The sequence below is a fragment of the Bos javanicus genome, chromosome 24 (assembly GCF_032452875.1).
Source record: "Bos javanicus breed banteng chromosome 24, ARS-OSU_banteng_1.0, whole genome shotgun sequence".
NCBI classification, from domain to species: domain Eukaryota; kingdom Metazoa; phylum Chordata; class Mammalia; order Artiodactyla; family Bovidae; genus Bos; species Bos javanicus.
The window spans coordinates 49,550,424-49,570,019 of record NC_083891.1 but is presented as its reverse complement, the minus strand read 5'-3'; the positions used below and the strand labels follow the sequence as shown (position 1 = coordinate 49,570,019).

The window sequence follows — 19,596 nt, the reverse complement described above, 5'->3', positions numbered from 1 at the left end:
CAGTCATCCTCATATGGACACTGTAAAAATCATCAAACGGGGTGTTTTGAAAGGTAAATGTGAAGGGGGCATAGAACTGATGTTTTATTAAACCTCTGAAGCTGTTACAATACTCTGTGCCAGAGCTTCCAGGGTGATGAGAACGAAAGATCTAAATTTGCCATCTTCCACAAAAACCTAATGTCACTTGCTTCATCAAAAATGGGCTTTTGCTGTGGCCGTGAGTGAGCTCGGGGCTGAAGTCCTTCATCTCCCAGCTCAGGTGCCTGCAGTCATCAGAAGGGGTTGAAACGACCCCTCCAGGAAGCCCTCCCTCGTTAAACATGTCTGCTGTTCTGCTGTGTGTTCCTGTGTACAGTGTTCCTTGCTGGTTGTACGTGAGACTGGGGTTTGGGTCTGAGTTCTGCCGCTTCCTTGATGGGCCTGATAGCGTGGACTGGGCTGGTGGGAGGAATTGGCACAGTGCAGTGCTCACTGGAGCATAGGATCGGAGGTGGGGAGTGGAGACATCTGGCAGGGGAGGTCGGCAGGGCCTGAATGAGTGGAGCCCGAGGAGTAACAGTGAGGAAGCTGGCGGATCTGGGACGTAGAGGTGGCGAAGGAGGAAGAGCCACGGGTCTGGAGTGTTTGGAGGAGGCCACTTAATCAGAAGTCCAGGGGGCCCTGCTCAGGAGCTTGACCTTTGCCTTGAGGGCAGTGGTCTCCACGGGGCATTGCAGGCAGTGGTGTGATCAGTTTCCAGCGATTTGGAGGAGGGTTTTAAAAGGACAGGAGCAGAAGCCAGGGGAAAAGTCTAGAGCCCTTTGCAACAGTTCCCAGACAACAGAAGCTGAAGGTCAGGCCCGGGGCAGTGGCAGTCAGGAGGGAGGAAGGAAAGAGACTGAAGAAATTCTTTGGAGATCAAATCAGAAGGACAAGGTATTGAAGGGGGTCACCGGGAGTTGCCGGGAAGCTGTTCTGAAGCATGTGTAGCTAATGTGCCATCAACTGTACGTGCCCAGGTCAAGAGAAGATCTTTGAGCTGGTGTTTGCAGGGGAGGAAGGAAAACAGCCAGTGTCCAGTGTTGGCATCTTATCAAATCCAAGCCCTGGACAGGGTTGTAGCCCCACAGAGGTGCTAGTTTGTGGAAAGTGTAAGTGACTTTCAAGGGTAATTTTGATTGGCTGCAACTGTTTCCTGAAACGCCAGCTTCTGAGCCCTGGGGTGCAGACGCTGCCCGGCTCGCTGCTCGATGTGCTCCCCTGAGGGCGCCTCTGAGTTGATGACAGACGTGGGTGCCTGCTCACTCACCGTCCCCAGGCGGTGAGCAGAGGCCTGTTGGAAGAGGAATTAAACTGAAGGTTGAGAGCAGGCACTGAGCCTCAACCTGGGTTTGCACACATGCTTAAATAGCTCATGGTGCCCTAACGTTTAAAACAAAAAAGGCTGTGTCACCCTGGGCACGTCACTGCCCTTCATGTGTTAAATGAGGCTGTCAGAGCACGGAAGTCTGCTGCTAGGGTGGGTGTACATTTTTTTTTAACATGTTTCTCAGAGCCTTTTAAAGATAAATCTGTGGTGAATTCTACTGTAAGTTGAACCAGGCATTTCATTTTCTCATGTTTTTTCACGTATCAGTTTAACGCAAGCAACGGGTTCTGTCGCCAAAGTGTAGTTTTCTGTCTTTTGTTCCTCAGTCTTCTGTCCCAGTTGCCGTGGTCAATAAAGATGATATTTTAAACCCTGTTTGGCTCCACTTATACGAGGCACCTAGAACAGTCAAACTCATAGAATCAGAAAGTACATTGGTAGATGCCCAGGGTTGCGGGTGGGGTCAGGAGGGGGAAGGGGAGCTAGTGTCTAATGGGGACAGGGTTTTGGTTTAGGAGGTGAAAAATTCGGGAGGTGGGTGATGGCAAGATTGCACAGCAGTGTGAATGTACTCAGTGCCCCTGAGCTCTGTAGTTGAAAGAAAGTGAAGGTCGCTCAGTCATGTCCGACTCTTTGTGACCTCATGGACTATATAGTCCATGGAATTCTCTAGGCCAGAATACTGGAGTGGGGTAGCCTTTCCCTTCTCCAGGGGCTCTTCCCAACCCAGGGATCAAACCCAGGTCTCCTGCATCACAGGCAGATTCTTTATCAGCCTAGCTACAAGGGAAGCCCAAGAATACTGGAGTTGGTAGCTGGATTATCCCTTCTCCAGCAGATCTTCCCAGCCCAGGAATCGAACCGGGGTCTCCTGCATTGCCAATGGATTCTTTACCAACTGAGCTATGAGGGAAGCCCCGAACTCTGTAGTTAAATATGGTTAAAATAGTATGTTTTATGTGACTCTTACCACAATTAAAAAAAAAAAAAAAGATGATATTTGAAAGGGTTCCACGTCTTGCTGGGAATAAACTTTGGCCGGGACAGCTTGCTCAGGGGCTTAGGCATCCTTGGGGCCGTGGTCTGCGGTGAACCCAGGATGCAGCATCCCACCTGTGCCTGACCCCTCACTTCCTTTCCCACCGCAGCCTGTGCTGAGGACTTCTTCTACACGTCACAGGGAGGAAACACAGTCATCGAGGGTGTGGATGATGCTGAGGACTTTGAGAAGACTCGACAAGCCTTCACGCTCGTTGGTAAGGAGCTTGGGGATGGGGAGAGGGGACTAGAGGTTTGATTTCACGGACAAGAAAGCTCAGCAATGTCCTGCTTGGCTTGCCAAACTTAATAAGCTGGTGGGGAAGCCCTCTGGCTCCTGGTGAATATCTTCTTATTTTTATTCTACCCCAACCTGCAGGCTCCCAAACTGATGCTGTGGAGCTCTGATGCCCTTTCTTAACCATAAGATTTGAGCATTGATCTCTCGGATCAACCATGGACCCCCATGGACCCCCCTTTCACTCCCTCAGGGCATGGACACAAACAGAGAGGAGCCGTGTCTTTTTTGTGTTGTGGTCTGGGTTTGAAGCAGTGTGTTCTAGCAGAAAGAACATGCCCTAGGGGCTGAAACTACCCATGTACCCCCACTGTGGGATCCAAGTTGGAAATAGAGCATAAAGATCTGGCAGCTCTGTAATTCAGGCAGTGTTATGTCTGTTGATGCTGTTTCCATCTCGAGCTTAGCAGTGGAATCCATAAAACAAGAATTTCTCTCTGTTCTTCTCAGTCCTAAAGGGCAGTTCAGTTCAGTTCAGTCACTCAGTCGTGTCTGACTCTTTGCAACCCCATGGACTGCAGCGTGCCAGGCCTCCCTGTCCATCACCAAATCCCGGAGTTTGCTCAAACTCATGTCCATTGAGTCAGCAGTAGAGCTAGAGAAAACTGCCCCCTTCTCTGGCCAGTTCTGGGGGAGAAGAGCCCCAAGGTGGTAGACAATCCATGCTTAACTAGGAAGTTGAAGTGGTAAATTCCTGGGACCTGCAGCCAACAAAGGGGAAGCTTGGGAAGTTAGCCTGAAATCCACAGAGTGGCTCAGGGGGCCCTGGTGCTTTTCCCAGCCCTTCCCTGATGGACATTTGGCCTCTGAGAGGTATGATCAACCTAGAGCAGCATTTCTTAGGTTCTTTGGGGATTAGAATCTGCCTGCAATGCAGGAGACCCAGGTTCAATCCCTGGGTCGGGAAGATCCCCTGGAGAAAGAAATGTCAACCCACTCCAGTATTCTTGCCTGGAGAATCCCATGGACAGAGGAGCCTGGTGGGCCGCAGTCCATGGAGTTGAGAGTGACTAACACTTCGCACTTTTACTTTGGGAATCAGGGACCTTTCATCCAAGGTCCAAATAAAACATGGCTGAACAGGGCTCACCCTGATCGCCACGTGGGGAGAAAAGTGGGACTTCCTGTGCTGAAGTCTGAGTGCCGTTCCCTTCTCTGGATAACTGATGGATAAATGTGGTCTGCTTTTTGTACCCATGAGACAGAAACCACACTGGTTATCCCAACAGAGTAAAATTACTGTAATTGTTAACAAGAGCAGTAGTAGATAATTAGCTATTAAATAAGAGGATTTCAGGGGCCCAGAAGCAGTGGATATAAAAGGACCATCTTGAGGGTGAGGAAGAGATTCAGTGCAGAAGCTAGTGATGAGGAGAGCTCCCCACCCACACCAGGCTGCGATTTCCAACACTTGTAGGGGATGCAGCTGCCCCAAGGTCAGGAAGCCCTCTGGTGGTGAAGGAAGCTACCACAGGGTGTGAGCCAGCCCCAGTCTGTATAAGCAGACTGCAGTATACCCCAGGGTGTGGTGGAACCAGAACTTCTCAGAAGCAGCTTCTAATGGGGGGGCCTGGCCTGCGAACACAGCTGGTTTCTCAGCTGGGAGGTGCCCAGGCTGCCAGGATGAGTGCTGATGACCGCGGAGGACCAGTTTCAGTTCAGTCGTTCAGTCGTGTCAGACTCTTTGCGACCCCATGAACCGCAGCACACCAGGCCTCCCTGTCCATCACCAACTCCCGGAGTCCATCCAAACCCATGTCCATTGAGTCAGTGATGCCATCCAACCATCTCATCCTCTGTTGTCCCCTTCTCCTCCTGCCCTCAATCTTTCCCAGCATCAGGGTCTTTTCCAATGAGTCAGCTCTTCACATCAGGTGGCCAAAGTATTGGAGTTTCAGCTTCAGCATCAGTTCTTCAAATGAACACCCAGGACTGTTTTCCTTTAGGATGGACTGGTTGGATCTCCTTGCAGTCCAAGGACTCTAAAGAGTCTTCTCCAACATCACAGTTCAAAAAGCATCAATTCTTCTGTGCTCAGCTTTCTTTATAGTCCAACTCTCACATCCAGACCAGACCCAGGAATGGGAAAGCTGCTCTCGCTTTGTGGAGTCCCCGCAGCACCCTCTACTGACCAAGTGTGATATGCCACCCTCAGGCCAAGAGGAAGTGTTCAGTCTAGGTCCATTGTGACCAAGCAGGGCAGAGAAGGGCAGATTTGAAGCTGAGAGATACTAAATTGGTAACAGGCACCCCTGAGTTTCCCTAGCATCACGCAGCTGTTTTATTCTCCAGAGCTGGGGAGCAGGTTTAGAGGAGACTTGACACCGAGCCGGATAGCATTCTGCTCAGAAGGGAGAAGGGCCCCTGTGTGAGTGGTGGGCCTGAGCTGATGAAGGTTGCACCCTCCAAGGCCCTAAGGAGACTCGGTACTTTGATTGCCAAAGCACATGGAATTTGTAAAATTAATTACTTTAATAAGCCACTCTTCCCTACTCTTTAATAAGCCTGTCCCATCTTTTAAATCCCACAGTTTGGCAAAGTTTTTCTTAAAGGACATGATAGTAAATATTTTGGGCTTTCTGGGCCATGTTGATTTTGTAGCAACTACTCAGCCATCGTAGTATAAAAGTAGCTATAGGCAAAATGTAAAAGTAAGAACTGACAGTATTCTAGTAAAACTTTATGTAGAAAAACCAGTGGTGGGCCATGGGCCATCGGCTACCAACCCGCGGTTTTAGTGTTTGATTATTTTTAATTTGTTTTGTTGCTCCCTAGAAAGAGGTGCAGCGTATTCAGAGAATCCTGTGTTAAGAAGGGACTGTCTGATCAGTATAGTGCAGAAATCCTAACTACTGTTAGGATTCAACAGGCATTCAATATCTACTACTTAAATTCATGCCGTGACAGGGTAGTTAGGGCTTGGGAAACTGACACGTCATCGGTCCCTAAGAATAAGGGGAGAGGAAAGTGACGGGCTCAGCACCCACTTCCCTTGTCCTTCTATGGGACTTACCGGAGAGCCCTCTGGGCTCCGATCGCAAGCCTGGCGCTTTAACCCCTAAACAGGTACGTAACCGTCCGCCTCCTGTCTTGTCCTGGGTTTCAGCCTCTGGCTTAACCTGTCTTCCTTTTGCCAGTCATAGTTACACTGAACCAGGGCATGTGCCTAAATGTTCACCCTCTGGCTGTATTTGTGGTTTGTTGAAATAAAACCAGATGTTGGAATGATGCCTATATTTCTGTAGACATTTGCAAGCACCTGCCCTCTGTGTAACAAGTATCAGTATCATCATCCTACCACCCATGTTCCTGAGCACCTATTGTGTGCCGGGCACTGGGGATATAATGAAACAAGAGCAGGAATTCGTTGTAATTTTAAAAATTTGTGTGTTTTGAAGATATTGAGTAATAAAAATTAAAAAGTAAATCCCTCACCCTGTGAAGTGTGTGTGAGTTGCTGTCATGTCTGACTCTCTGTGACCCCATGGGCCGTAGCCCACAAGGCTCCTCTGTTCATGGGGATTCTCCAGGCAAGAATACTAGAGTGGGCTGCCATTTCCTCCTCCAGGGGATCTTCCCAACCCAGGGATCAAACCTAGGTTCTCCTACATTGCAGGTAAATTCTTTATCATCTGATCCACTAGGAAGCCCAACATCATTAACATCTAAGAGTTAATTTGTCTAGTTCATGTTTGGGTTGTCCACTTTATTGGTTATCTGAGTAAAGCTTTGATCCTTGTATCTTTACTACCATTTATATAGGTGTCACTGACTTTTTTTTTTTTAGCTTGAGTAAATTAATGTCTTAAAAATAAGTAACTGCCTCTGGGGAGAAATTTGGGGGTAATTGTATTATCTCTTAAACTGAATGGTAGGTTGACTGGTGTTCACTCTGTTGTCTGAAGCCTTTTTTAAGTCGGAAATATTTGGTAATCCAGAAAGAAATGATGGGACTTCCCTGGTGGTCCAGTGAGTTTGACTCTGAGCTTCCAAAGTATGGGACTGGAGTTCGATCCCTGCTTGAGGAACTGGATCCCACATTCCGCAACTAAGAGTTTGCATGCCACAAGGAAAGATCCCACATGCCACAGTGAAGACCCACTGAAGCCAAACGGATAAATAAATAGATATTTTTTAAGAAGAAATAATACCTATAAAGCTAAATATAAATGTTAAGACATTATCCATGTCTTTGATAACTTACATGCATAAGTAACAAATTTGACAGTAGTTATTTGCTGCCAGTGGCTCCGGGATAGGTGTGTGTGTCTCTAACTGAAGGAGCATATAGTGTCGTAAACAGTAGCCCTAGGGGGACAGCCAAGGGACAGCTGTCTGTCCAGCCTGTAACAGTGTCCCCAGGAGAAATTCTCCTCTTCTTCCCTGGTTGGCACTTCAGATGTGTGCCACAGATGTTTGTGGGATATTATATTGAGAGAAAAAGGATTGCAGATAAATGACCATTCGTATTAAACTCATAAGAAATATCCGTAAAGCGCTTGGTTGAAATAAAGCCCAAAATGGGTCTGCACGATTGCCGCCTCTCCTTTGCTCTCATAGAAGTTAAAACAGTCCTGTGACCCATCTGGTTTGATCAGGACAATCACCATGAAGATATTTCTCTTTTAGTCCAAGGAGCCCCTTTGCCCTCTGAGCTGTTACTGTGAGAAGTAATTACTTGCTGAGGATCCTGGATCATTTTAGGGAGTCATTGGCCTGGAAAGGAAAATGCAACATTTTTTTTCAAAGTCCTTAAAAAGAAAGTAAAACATCCTTTCTATCCTACCGTGGATATTGAGTGTCATTCATTTTTTTTTTCCCCCAGGAGTGAGAGAGTCCCATCAGATAAGCATTTTTAAGATAATTGCTTCCATCCTGCACCTCGGAAATGTGGAGATTCAAGCCGAGCGCGATGGTGAATCCTGTAGAGTATCAGTAAGTTGCCCTCCAGCGTGGGAGATAACGTGTGCACACTTCACTCTGCCCCTCCAGTTTTGTACAACTGAGATGCCTGTGCACTTAGAGGACATTCATAGGTTATTTATTCTTAAGAGTAACGGTTTCTGTTTCCTTGCTGATAATTTTTTAAGGGAGCAAATCCTTTTCAAATCAGCTGCCATCAAGGTTCTGTCCCTGAGGGCAGGGAATTTAGGGTTTATTCAACAAATTCTTTTTGATGGTTTGGTTTCCCAAGTGTCCTGAAGTCCATGGGATTCTACAGAGTGTGTACTTCTGGTCTGTGCTTGCTGGGACGTGAAGGGGTATTGGACACCATGCTGGTGACTGACCCCAAGGAGCTTACAGTCTAATCGGGTAGGCAGGATTGATGACAAGAGTGGCCAGGATTTTGACGGTACAAAGGAGAATATTGAGACTGTGTTGCAAACTGTGAAGTGCTCTGTAGGTGCTCTTAATGACTGTTTTCCTGGTGCCCAATGTGGGTGGATGGGGGAGCACCGCCAGTCACAAGCAGTACAGACAGCGTGTTGTGTGCTCTCTGCTGTGTGATGGTGTCAGGCTGGACTGAACTGGTCTTCTGACCTTGCGTGAGTGAGTCTGCAGTTGCTTATTTTAGGTCTTTCGTGTCCGTTTATGGCCAAGTCCTGGGAGGTACAAAGCACGATTCTTGCTAGCAAAGACTTAGAACTGAAGTAACTGGGGAAGTACAGAAGACAATGCTGTGGATAATGAACGTGGGCACGAGTGTCATCGCCACTCACAAGCTGATGCTTTTTCCGCTGTGCATTTTATAACTCTGCTAAACCTGGCCCTGCCTCAAAGGAGCGGAAGACCTTTGACCGAGCTCATCGCCCCGTCCCACCCCCATACATCTTCCCTAAAAGAGAAATAACAGCTTTGGGTTTGGAGCCGAGGAGGGCTGCCAGCACCCTCAGCGTGGAACCTGCAGTCCGTGTGAAAGCAGGAAACGCTGGCGCTGGGCCGTGCTTGGTGTCCCCAGACGTGGATGTGCGTGTGCCTGTGTGTGTACGCGTGTGTGTGTGTCACAGGGCAGTGACGATGCTGTGAGACAGATTGTGGTGAGTGGAGAACCTGGTGCCGTTCTGATGTGGGGAGTGATGGATGGGCCCTAGTACAAGCCAGACAACCCCTGGCCTGAGTATTTAGAGCCAGCGAAGCACAGGGCGTCTGTGCCCCTCTACCCCCCACACCCCTGTAAATGCCCCCTGGTTCCTCAGGGCACCCAGACTCTGGCTCATGCCGGGGACAGGTGAGTCTGGGAAGATTGGCGTTGGAGAGCTCCTGTGTCGGTGGAGAAATGCAGGAACAGTGACAGATGTCCCCTGGCCTCCCCCCAACACCCCCACCCCCAGTCTCCTCTTCTCAAGGTGACAACCTGGCCACACCCCCGTCGTGGGTTCTTATCACATTCACCCCTCTCCTCCGACCCTCTCAGGGTGGTTGTACTTTTACATTTATTATGTGCTGATTTGCTGCATCTCTGTCCCTCGTGAGACTCCAAAGCCCATGAGAACATGGACTGTTCTGCTGACTGTGGTCCCGCCAGCACCCAGCACAGGGCCCAGGACTCCATGGACACCCGCTAAGCAGATGGGTGGCTCTCGGGGCTCCCTCGGCTCAGCGGGGCGCAGTGAGACAGTGGAGGGGCCCTGGGCGGGGTTGACGGCGAAGTGGGAGGACCAGGGCCAGAGAGCCTCTGGGCACCTGTGCTCGGGGGTGGGGTGGGGCCCTCTCCCTCGAAAGCTAAGGCTCTGCTAGTAGTGAAGTGTTGCTCTGATCTTCTAGTGGATCTCCCACACCAGCCTCTGCAGGGACCTTCAAGGGAGAAGGCACGTGAATGTTCGCTGGTGGCAGCACATGGATGCCCGCTTCCCCCTCTAAGCTCAGGGACCGTGTCTCCTGTTCTCCAGTCCTGACGCACACTGGCACCCGCAAGTGTGTGTGCAAAGGCTGTGAAGGAGGGGTAGCGGGCACACTTGGAGAGGGGACAGAGGACACAGATGGTGGTGAAGGGATGGAGGAGGACGCCTGGCAGCTGGAGGCGTGGACGCCACGTGGTGCAGGAGGCCCTTCCCTGAGAGGTGATGGGAGTCAGAGGATTTGAGCACAGGTCTGTGGTCTAGGCAGGTCTCGCTCTCCAGTTAGAGGCTGTGTCGAGAACTAACTGGGAGAGAGAAGTCTTGGGTCAGGACTGCCAGGGTTCAAACTCGGGTTCTGCCGTTTACTGATAGTGACTCCCCTTTGAGTCTGTGTCTCCTTCTGCAGGTGGGGGCGCTTGGCACAAGGCTCAAGGGCTTGAGTTCTTGACTGTTCTCATCCTTGTTGTTACATCGCCCTCCGTTCACAGGACTGGAGAACCTAAGACCCAGAGAGAGGAACTCTTTCTCTAAGGTCATCATGACGGTTCAAGGCAAAGCCAAGTCAGAGCCTGGCCAGTGCTCTCTCCCCCAGACCACTGCCAGCCTTGCTTCTTGGCCCCCGGGGGTTGGGTGGTCCTGCACCAGCCTGGGGTCCGCCCCCTTGGTGCCCGGCACAGCGCTGAGCATGCCGTGTGCGCTCGGGAAATGCTTCACTAAATGGTTGGTAGCGATTCCGGTTTGTGCCTCGGGTACATAGGGTGGACCTCCTGCTGGAAAGGCTGTCGGTCCAGATGCACTGTGCCTTCTGCTCGGTAGTTTTTATTTGTAATTAAAGCATGAAAATATGTTCCCTGCCTGCCACAGTTACCTTGGAGATGCAGCAGCATGCAATTACTTGGACACCAGAGGCAATTTGTTACTTGAATTTGGCGATTGGAGCCCACAAAACTCATCTGCTGCCTATGATGCTGGCCATTTTTGATGGGTTTAGCATCATTTAATTAAGCTTAAATGTAATTGCATGGCATTAAATCAGTTTCAGTCATCACCTTTAATCAACAGTCAGAAGTATCTACGGCCAAGCCATGCCCTACCACAGCGGATAAGAACCCATCCCGTGGTGATGATCAGAAAGTTCCAGAACTCATGGTTCTTTCTGTACTGCATTCACCTGAGAGATGACAGGGAGGGGAGAGAGGCTGCGGGCAGGCCTTGGGCGGTCATGTTTGCTGCTAGCGGGCCGTTTACATATCAGAGAATGCAGCTCAGTGCTTTGCCTAGCAGTTAAGGACTTCTTGGTAACAGGTCAGATTAACAAGTTGGACACCTGCTACCTCTGAACCTGTTGCCTGCCAAGCTGTCCCCAGGCACTTAATGCTATCACATAGGGCTTTCTGTTTGCAGGAGAGGGCGGGTGGTGGTGCGGGGGTGGGGGAGAGCTGCAGGGTTAGAAGGCTCTTGGCCAGAAGTGGCCACAGCTGCCCCACCAGCTGAGTGAGTGAAAAGGCAGAGTCCTCCCACGCCCCCAGCCCAAGCTGATTCTCTGCCCACGCTTGAAGCCTGGTTAGGAGCTCTGGGCCACAGGCAGGTCTTCTATTTCACCCTGGTTTTTCCTCATGTGAAAAATAAAGGGGATTGGATTAGAATGATGATCCCTAAGTATTTTCCTGAGAACCTTAAATTAACCCTAGGCAATTTCTTAGGAAGTTAAGGGTCTTTGTCAATTAAGTTCAGGAAATGCTCTGTGAAATCTCTGTGTGTGTGTGTGTGTGTGTGTGTGTGTGTGTGAGACAGGGTATGTTAACAAGCCCCTCCCATGTTCAACTTACAGTCACTCTCCCCACCCCTGCACTTGTGTTGGGTACAGCCAATTACTGGTCTTTGTAACTATTACTCCACAAGCCATACTCTGGAAAACCTGTGGCCTTCCTGATTTGGGGAGGTTCTTTCCTACTCTGACATTTTATTGTTTTGTAATTGTGTGTATTTGGGTAGACGGATTTTAAGTATCTGTAGGAGGGAAAAAATGGCCTGGGAAAGTGGTACAGTTATCTGTGTTAATTTTCATCGGACAGGCCCCACATTTACATCTTCCATGGCAGTCTCATCAGAAAATGAGTCCCACAAGCAATTCAGGGCCATTAGGAGGTAGCTCATGATGTTCCTGGATTGCCTTTCCACCTCGGAGTCCTGAAGCTCTCCAGCAGGCTCATGGCTGGGTTATCAGCTTTCCCTGGGGGATTCAGATGTGGAAATGAATACAGCAAGAACCTGGAGAGGAGAAGCAGGTTTTCTGGGGGGAGTCGTGAATGGGCAGCAAGGGTGACCCAGGAGACTCTTACACTTGGGTGAAATAAGACTCTGGGTGACTTGGTTATCAGTGACTCAAGGGCCACGTGGTAAGATTGGTACTTTGGGTCAGTAAGGGTCAGGATCACGTGCAGCTGGCTACCTGGGTGAGTTCTTGCACTTCTCTGGGACTCAGCTTCCTGCCTGTATGGCAAGGCGTTCCTATTTTTCCCAGCTCTAAACGTGAATATAAGTTATAGCATCCCAAGTGTTCTTCCCTGGTCAAACTGGTCCCTTACTTTTACCATTTGTCCTAGCTTTCCACCTAAAATCACTTTTTTTTTCCCCACGTGGCAAGTGCTTAAAGAATATTAGGAAGTTTGGGGCTATGAGTTTAGTATCACATATAAGTTTAGTGTAAGTCTGAGGTTAAGGTGAAAGCAGCTCTGCTTGGCAACTTAGGACAAAGGCAGTGTCAGTGCGCTATTGCCGATGGGGTAGGGGTGGTCAGCCCAGGGCTTGTTGCTGAGCATGCTGCTCTGGGCCGTGGGTCAGTTTGAGATAGTGCTCGAAACTGAGGCCCTCTCCTGGGCTGTGGACAGAGCACTACTCTGCAGCTGGAAGTTGCAATCACTGTGATTCTGCCTTCTAGCCCCTTACTCTTGGTGGATTATCCATTCCTAAGCTCTCAGTTCTCATTCTGCTTCCTTCACTCGAAAACCCTCTCCTCCCGTTACCCTGCAGCCGCTGGCAGTGGAGGCAGGGACAGGGCAAACGCAGAGGTGTTTTTTAAAGCCCTGCTGATTACTTGGTCCTTAGCAGGTCCTTAGGGCTTCCCTGGTGGCTCAGTGGGTAAAGAGTCCGCCTGCAGTGTGGGAGAGCCTTGTTCCATCCCTGGCTTGGGAAGATCCCCTGGAGAAGGAAATGGCAACCCACTCCAGTATTCTTGCCTGGAGAGTCCCATGGACAGAGGAGCCTGGTGGGCTACAGTCCACAGGATTGCAAAGAGTAGGACACGACTGAGCGACTAACACCAGCAGGTATTATCAGTTTGAGCCACACTCTCTGGGCCCTGATGATCACTCAGTGGTGTGAGAGTGCAGGAGATGGCTGGGGCAGTGGCTGGAGATGGGATGGGGTTCTGAGGGGCCTAGAGTTGGCGAGAGGGGAGAGGGTGTGGTCTGTCCTCCACGCCCCTCCTGAACCCTTCTCCTGGGTCTCTTCCAGCCTGAGGATGAACACCTAAGCGACTTCTGCCGCCTGCTGGGCGTGGAGCTCAGTCAGATGGAGCACTGGCTGTGCCATCGCAAGCTGGTCACCACCTCGGAGACCTACGTCAAGACCATGTCCCTGCAGCAGGTGGTCAACGCGCGCGACGCCCTGGCCAAGCACATCTATGCCCAGCTGTTCCACTGGATCGTGGAGCATGTCAATAAGGCCCTGCACACCTCCCTCAAGCAGCACTCCTTCATTGGAGTCCTGGACATCTACGGGTAGGCCTGCGCCACTTCCTGCCGGTCGCTGGTGTCTTCCTGCTGGCATCTTCCAGCCAGCGGGGACCTCGGAGACCTTCTTGAGGGTTCTCAACCAGGGGATTGTGAAATACGGAGGGGAGGGGGCATTTGAGGTTGTGGTTGTCACAGTGACTGGGTCACTACTGGCACTTGGTGGCCCAAGGCCAGGGTGCTAGGTGTCCGATAGTATGGAGGACAGTCCCACAGAAAAGTGGACCATGTCAAGCACCGGTGGCTTCCTTACTGAGAAACCCTGCAGGCACCCCTTTGTCCTACTGGGACACTGAGGTTCAGAGAGGGTGGGGGCTAGCCCAGTATCAGCCCGGAGGTTTCTATGACCTTGCATTCAGGTTTTGTGTTTCAGTTATGTTTTATTTAAGTCTGTCGTCCAGCCTCATTCACTGTATCACCAGTCAGGGTGATTGCTTTAGTGCTGTAGTTGTGCCCAGTGCTGTACAGGTTGATACTGTGGGTAGTCATTCAGTTCTAGCCTAGTGGAAACGACTGTTATCGTAGTGTATCTTGCAGGGAGAGGCAACCTGGCACATGGATAGTGTACTTCAATAGGCACTGGGAGACTGCCTTTTTGACTCAGAGCCATCACCAGCTCACTGAATGACCCTCTGCAGATCACAGCCCCTCTGGTCTTGAGTTTCCATTGCTCAAAACTAACAGAGCCACAGTCTCTCTGAAATTCATTCCAGGTCCTTCTGGAGTTGCTTAAAAAGACGCATACTGGGTTTAAACCTCACTGGCGCTTCTCTTATGATCAATGTCCTGCCCTCATGAAGCTAATGATAGATGAAATCCCCCTGAATTCTTTATATCCTAAGAGTCATGGCTTCTGTCTTCAAATTGGAATTCAGACCCATAGCAGTGCGGCGTTGTAAAAGCCGTGATGAATCGAGCGTGTGGTGGACCGGTGGGCTGGCACTTGCCTATGTCCGACTGTAGCAGAGGAGAACCTCCTCTGGAAGCAGCTGCTTCCCTGAGCAGAGGGAGAGGCTGCCTGGCTCCATCTCTGCTGCTCGCGATCATCACGGGGCTTCCAGTGAAACTGTGTCACACACCATGGCAGGAATGCAAGAAGGACACGTGATTTCTGGCATCGCAAAGGCCTTGAGAACTTGCTAAAGAATTAAGTCACTGCATGAGAGTAATACAAGAGACAACAGAAGAAATTGTAGCAGGGTCCATGTGAGGGTTTGCACACTTAGTGCTGTGCGAGCATCAAGGCAGAAGAGCGCATGCTTGTTGGCACAGTCAGGACAGGTTTCCTGTGGAAGGTGAGGCTTGAACTGGGTCTTTCAGAGAGAGAAGAGAACCCGGGTGGTGGGGGAGCCACTTGGGGAAGAGGAGTTCGGTCTGGATGGTAGGGAAAAAGGCACCTCGTAGGCGAGGAGGAGCACAGGGGAGGATGGCCTGGGGAGCCAGGACAACGCTCCCTCTCGGCGCTCTGCAGGGCCCTTGCTGAGTGGCTGTGGACACCCTGCTTACCCTCTGCTCCGTTGCTGCCGCTTTGGCTCAGTCCTTCCGATTTCCCTGGGCAGAGCCGTGCAGAAGAGCCTGTATGCCCTGGGAATGCACTGCTGAGCTGTCAGCGGCGAATTCTGTCCTTCATCCCTGTGCCATGAGCATTTTCAGGTAACTGAGTTTCCAGAAAACTGCGCTTTAGCACTGCCTTCTGATGTAAGACCCAGAGAAAGTTAAGTGGCCACATCTGACCCGGTTCTCTTAATCTCCCTGGGCAAGAATCTGGTTTTTTTCTTGAGTTTTCAGTGTGGGAAGATTAACGTGGAGACTCCTGGTTGTTAGTAGCACGTAGAAATACTATGGCTGTAGTGCTCCTGATACGCTGTACACTGTCACGCCTCGCTTCTGTTAGTGGTGCCTACTGTCTCAGCAGTCCTGAGTTTACAGACGGTTGCCCCCCCTTCCAAGGGGTCCCCAGTGAGAGGCTTTGCTTACTAACGAGGAGCGGGGGTGACTGTGAGTTGGGCGCCTGGTGCTGCCGAGTCTGAGGTGTCAGCTGGGCCCTTGGCAAGCTGGGATTGTGTGTTTGTATTTGCCGTTTAATTTTTTTAAGATTTTTTTTTTTTTTAAACGTGGACCATTTTGAAGTCTTCATTGAATTTGTTACAATATTGCTTCTGTTTTACCTTTTGGTTTTTTTGGCCGTAGGGCATGTAGGATCTCAGCTCACAGACCAGGGGTCAGACCTGCAACCCCTGCATTGGAAGGCGAAGTCTAACCACTGGACAGCTACAGAAGTTCCTGACCATTTAGTTTATTGGTTTTTATAACGGAGTTCATTTTCTCTAAGGCCCTGTGACCGCGCAAAGGGGAGAAGTAGATCACAGGGGAGACTTGTCTGTGGTTTGAAGGGGCGCTTGTTGGTGGAGGAATGGGGATCCACAGGACTCTGTGTCCTGTTTCTGGGGCAGGCTTCTGACCTGTCGCCCTCATCTCCATGTAGCCCTGGGTTCCTCTGAGAACTTCTGGCAGCTTTCCAGTGAGACCAGGTCCCCCTGCAGGAGCCCCTGGTCAAGCCCTCTCAGGCATTCCCTCCCCTGGTTCTTCCTTCCAGGCATGCTGTGCTGTTTTCTCTGTTTAAAGTCCTTGTTCTTTCTCGGAAGCTAACTTACTTTTTCGAACCTCGTCATAAAGCGGTCATATTTAGAAAGTGGTTCGCCTCCTCCTGGGAAGACAGATGCCACACACAGTTCCTCCTCCAGCCGCTCAGTCAGTCGGCCTCACGCGCTGTGGGCAGAGTTCAGGATGGCGAGGTAGGTTCAGGGTTAACTTGCTGCCATCGGACTGGGCCGTTGGTTGCCAAAGCGCTTACGGACAACCTTGATGCTGCATACGCATGCTCCTCAGCAGTTCTGGGCTGCTGAGAAATCGTTGTATAAATTTGGGCTTTCTTTTCTGGTCAGAGGGTGTGGAATGAACTCTTAGGAGATTAAAACCAAAAACTTCACCGCAAGAAAGCAAGTGACTTGAATCTGGAGGTATTGGGTTTTTTTTAATTAATTTATTTGTTTTAATTGGAGGCTAATTACAATATCGTAGTGGCTTTCACCATACATCAACACGAATCAGCCACAGGTGTACACGTGTCCCCCGTCCTGAATCCCCCCTTGGAGGTACTGGCTTTGATCCAACAGGTCAGTGACATCATTTATTAACCTGGGGGAAAATGGCAGCATTTGGTGGAAGTTTGAGATTTACACTGAGCTGCTTGCAGTCCTCTCCCCTCCCAGTCATGCCGTCTTTCTGCTTTATTTCCTTTGGACTTACACACCTGCTGGGTGTCTTTCAGAAGCCTTCAGAAGAGACATGCTCTGAGAAACCCACTGAGCCTGGTGCTCTCAGCTTCCTGAGAGTGGGCCCCACACCCGACACTAGCTGTCGCCCTCTCTGACCACCTCCCTCCCCTCTCAAGCGCCTTCCTGTCGCTAGGATGTATTTACAAACAGTATGGCTACGGGAAGGGATTCTTCCATGGCATCCCCAAACTCCAGCATTATTTTTTATTTTTGAGTTTCCCACCCAAGTCCCTGGAGAGGAAGGAGACCCTATCTCCCGCCATCTCCTGCGTGGTGTCTCAGCCCGAGTACGGGGACACCGTGATGCAACAGAAGATGCCCTTGGGATGACCTAATGCTTTTCTACTTTCTTACGGCTCCTTGTCACCTGTGGGCAAAAGAGAGCTTGTGGAAGCTGGAGAGAGTGGCAAGGAGGGCGGGGGTGGGATTCTGAATACATTAAATCCCACTAATGAAGACGAAAGGAATAAAGGGTTCTCTCCCTCTCTGAAAGAGAAAGTCACTCAGTTGTGTCCAACTCTTTGCAACCCTGTGGACTATACAGTCCATAGAATTCTCCAGCCCAGAATACTGGAGTGGGTGGCCTTTCTCTTCTCCAGGGGATCTTCCCAATCCAGGGATCGAACCTGCATTGCAGGCAGATTCTTTCCCAGCTGAGTCACAAGGGAAGCCCAAGAATACTGGAGTGGGTAGCCTATCCCTTCTCCAGGGGATCTCCCCTGGCTAGAGCGTTTCGGGCTCATCAGTCAGGCTCATCCTGGAAGCAGGTTGTACATAGTGTAGGTGAGCCACTCCAGGTTTTCCTATAAATGTTCCAAGTGTTACTATAGAACCTGTAGCTAGAATGAATAAACACTCACTTCCGTATATATAAGCAAGCGGCATGTGAGCCAGCATCACACATACATGCCTCCGCTTATCATGATGCTCTGACGGGCGGTTTGTTCAGACAGTAGAAAAGGCTGTAAGCACCTGAATCAATTATGTGGGCCACTGCCGCCTCCACCACCACTCTGACGAGCCCCCTGCTCAGAGGCCCTGTCCTCAGGCTCCTCTGGACACTCCTACACACCCAGTGTCCTGGTAGAAGTCTCCACCCCCCACCCCCCACCCCCTGCCGCCTCTCGCTCCCCTGCCACCTCTCACTCCCCTGCCTCAGGTCCCAAAAAGTGCAAGGCAAGCCACAGCCAGAGCAATTTAGCCAACCCAAGCCAAGCTCTCTTCCTTGACTGCAGACCTGTGAAGCTGCCTGCAGGGTCTTTCTTACAAGGCAGGGGTGGAAATTCACAGGACAGACCAGGCAGCTCTTAGCTGGGGTTTCCCTTTCAAGTCGCATTAACGTGCATTTGCCTCTACAGGCTTCGTTAATTGCAGTCATAATTTTTTGTTCCTCTCCCCTCCTCGAGGCAATGAGAAATAAATGGCTCCAGTTTGAAAAAGGTACACATTTATTTGTCTTTGACCTGAGCCTTCAAAATGCCAAGGTGGCAGGAGGCTTCAGCTTTGGCCAGCTCATTCTTGACGAGGACAGTTGATGCTGGAGACTTCTGGAGCAAGGCAAGGATAGATTCCTGCCTGATGCTGAGGGAAGCATGGGCCCCCAGAACAGGAAATGGGTTTGCTGGAATCTCGTATCCTTCCCAGTTCTTGTGTTACTTTCTCGCGTATTGCCTAACTTTAAATTTGCATCCTATTCAATGTTTTCTAATGATTTATGTTAAAAAAATTTTTTTAATTGTAGTTTAAAAACCCACACAACATAAAATTTACCATCTTAACCACTTTTTGTATACAATTCAATAACCTCAAGTGTATTCACATTTTTGTGCAGTTGATCTCTAGAACTTTTTCATGTTGGAAAAACTAAAACTCTATACCCGTTAAACAATTCCTGTCTTCTCTTCCCCACAACCTAGGAGAAAGGACTTTCTGTCTCTATAATTTTGACAACTCTACATATTTCATGTAAATGAAATCATACAATACTTACCTTCTTGTGACTGGCTTATTTCGCTTAGCCTAATGTCCTCAAGGTTCAACCATGTTGTAGTGTGCGGCAGGATTTCCTTCTTTTTTCAAGGTGAATAGTACTAAGTTGTATGCCTGTACCACATGTTCTTTATCCATCCACTGATGGATGTTTGGGCTGCTTCTACCTCTTGGCTATTGTGATACTGCTGGAATGAACAAGGAAGGGTGTGCAAATATCTCTTCTTTTAAACTCTTTAAGATATATAGCCAGAAGTAGGATTGCTGGATTATGTAGTAATCCTATTTTTAATCATCTGAGGATTATGTAGGAATATAGTGCTTCTATTTTTAATTCTTTGAGAAAACTCCATGTTGTTTTATAGTAGCTGCACCACGCTACATTTTTACTGGTAGTGCCCAGAGGTTCTAGTTTCTCTACATCCTTGCCAGCTCTTGTTGTTTCTGTTTGTTTGTTTATAGTAGCCATCCTAGTAAGTCTGAAGTGATTTTGATATGTATTTGATAGGTATGATTATGGTTTTGTTATGCATTTCTCTAATAATTTTGATCATCTTTTCCTATGCTTCTTGGCCATTTGTGTATCTTTATAGAGAAATGTTTTAAGTTCTTGGCTCATTTTTAAATTAAGTTATTTACTTTTTTTGTTTTTGTGTTGTAGGACTTCTTTATATATTCTGAATATTAACTCCTTTTCAGAAATATGATTTGCAAATGTTTTATACCATTCCACAAGTTGCCTTAAATGATATATTTTAAGTAAATTTCTCAAGTTCACCATTTTCCTCCGTCCTTTTGATGGAAATTCTTTGTTTCTTTGTTATTTTTCTTTCTTGGTCTCACTCTTTCAAAACAGACTGAAAGATAACTTCATGATCCTAAGTGATTTATTTGGAGAAGACAACCTATCCCCTCCCTCTGTCCAGTATGGAAAGGTTTCATGGAGGGT

General features: G+C 49.3%; 1 protein-coding gene across 5 annotated transcripts in view; it reads left to right on the top strand.

Annotated features, from left to right (window-relative positions):
- The window catches only part of MYO5B (myosin VB), a 335,372-nt gene that overhangs the window by 208,442 nt on the left and 107,334 nt on the right, over positions 1-19,596 (top strand). For all 5 annotated transcript variants that reach the window (XM_061400147.1, XM_061400145.1, XM_061400148.1 and 2 more), the window contains exons 8-10: positions 2,500-2,607; positions 7,513-7,622; positions 13,043-13,308. In XM_061400147.1, the coding sequence (XP_061256131.1) occupies positions 2,500-2,607; positions 7,513-7,622; positions 13,043-13,308 (484 nt within the window). The remainder of the gene's footprint in view (positions 1-2,499; positions 2,608-7,512; positions 7,623-13,042; positions 13,309-19,596) is intronic.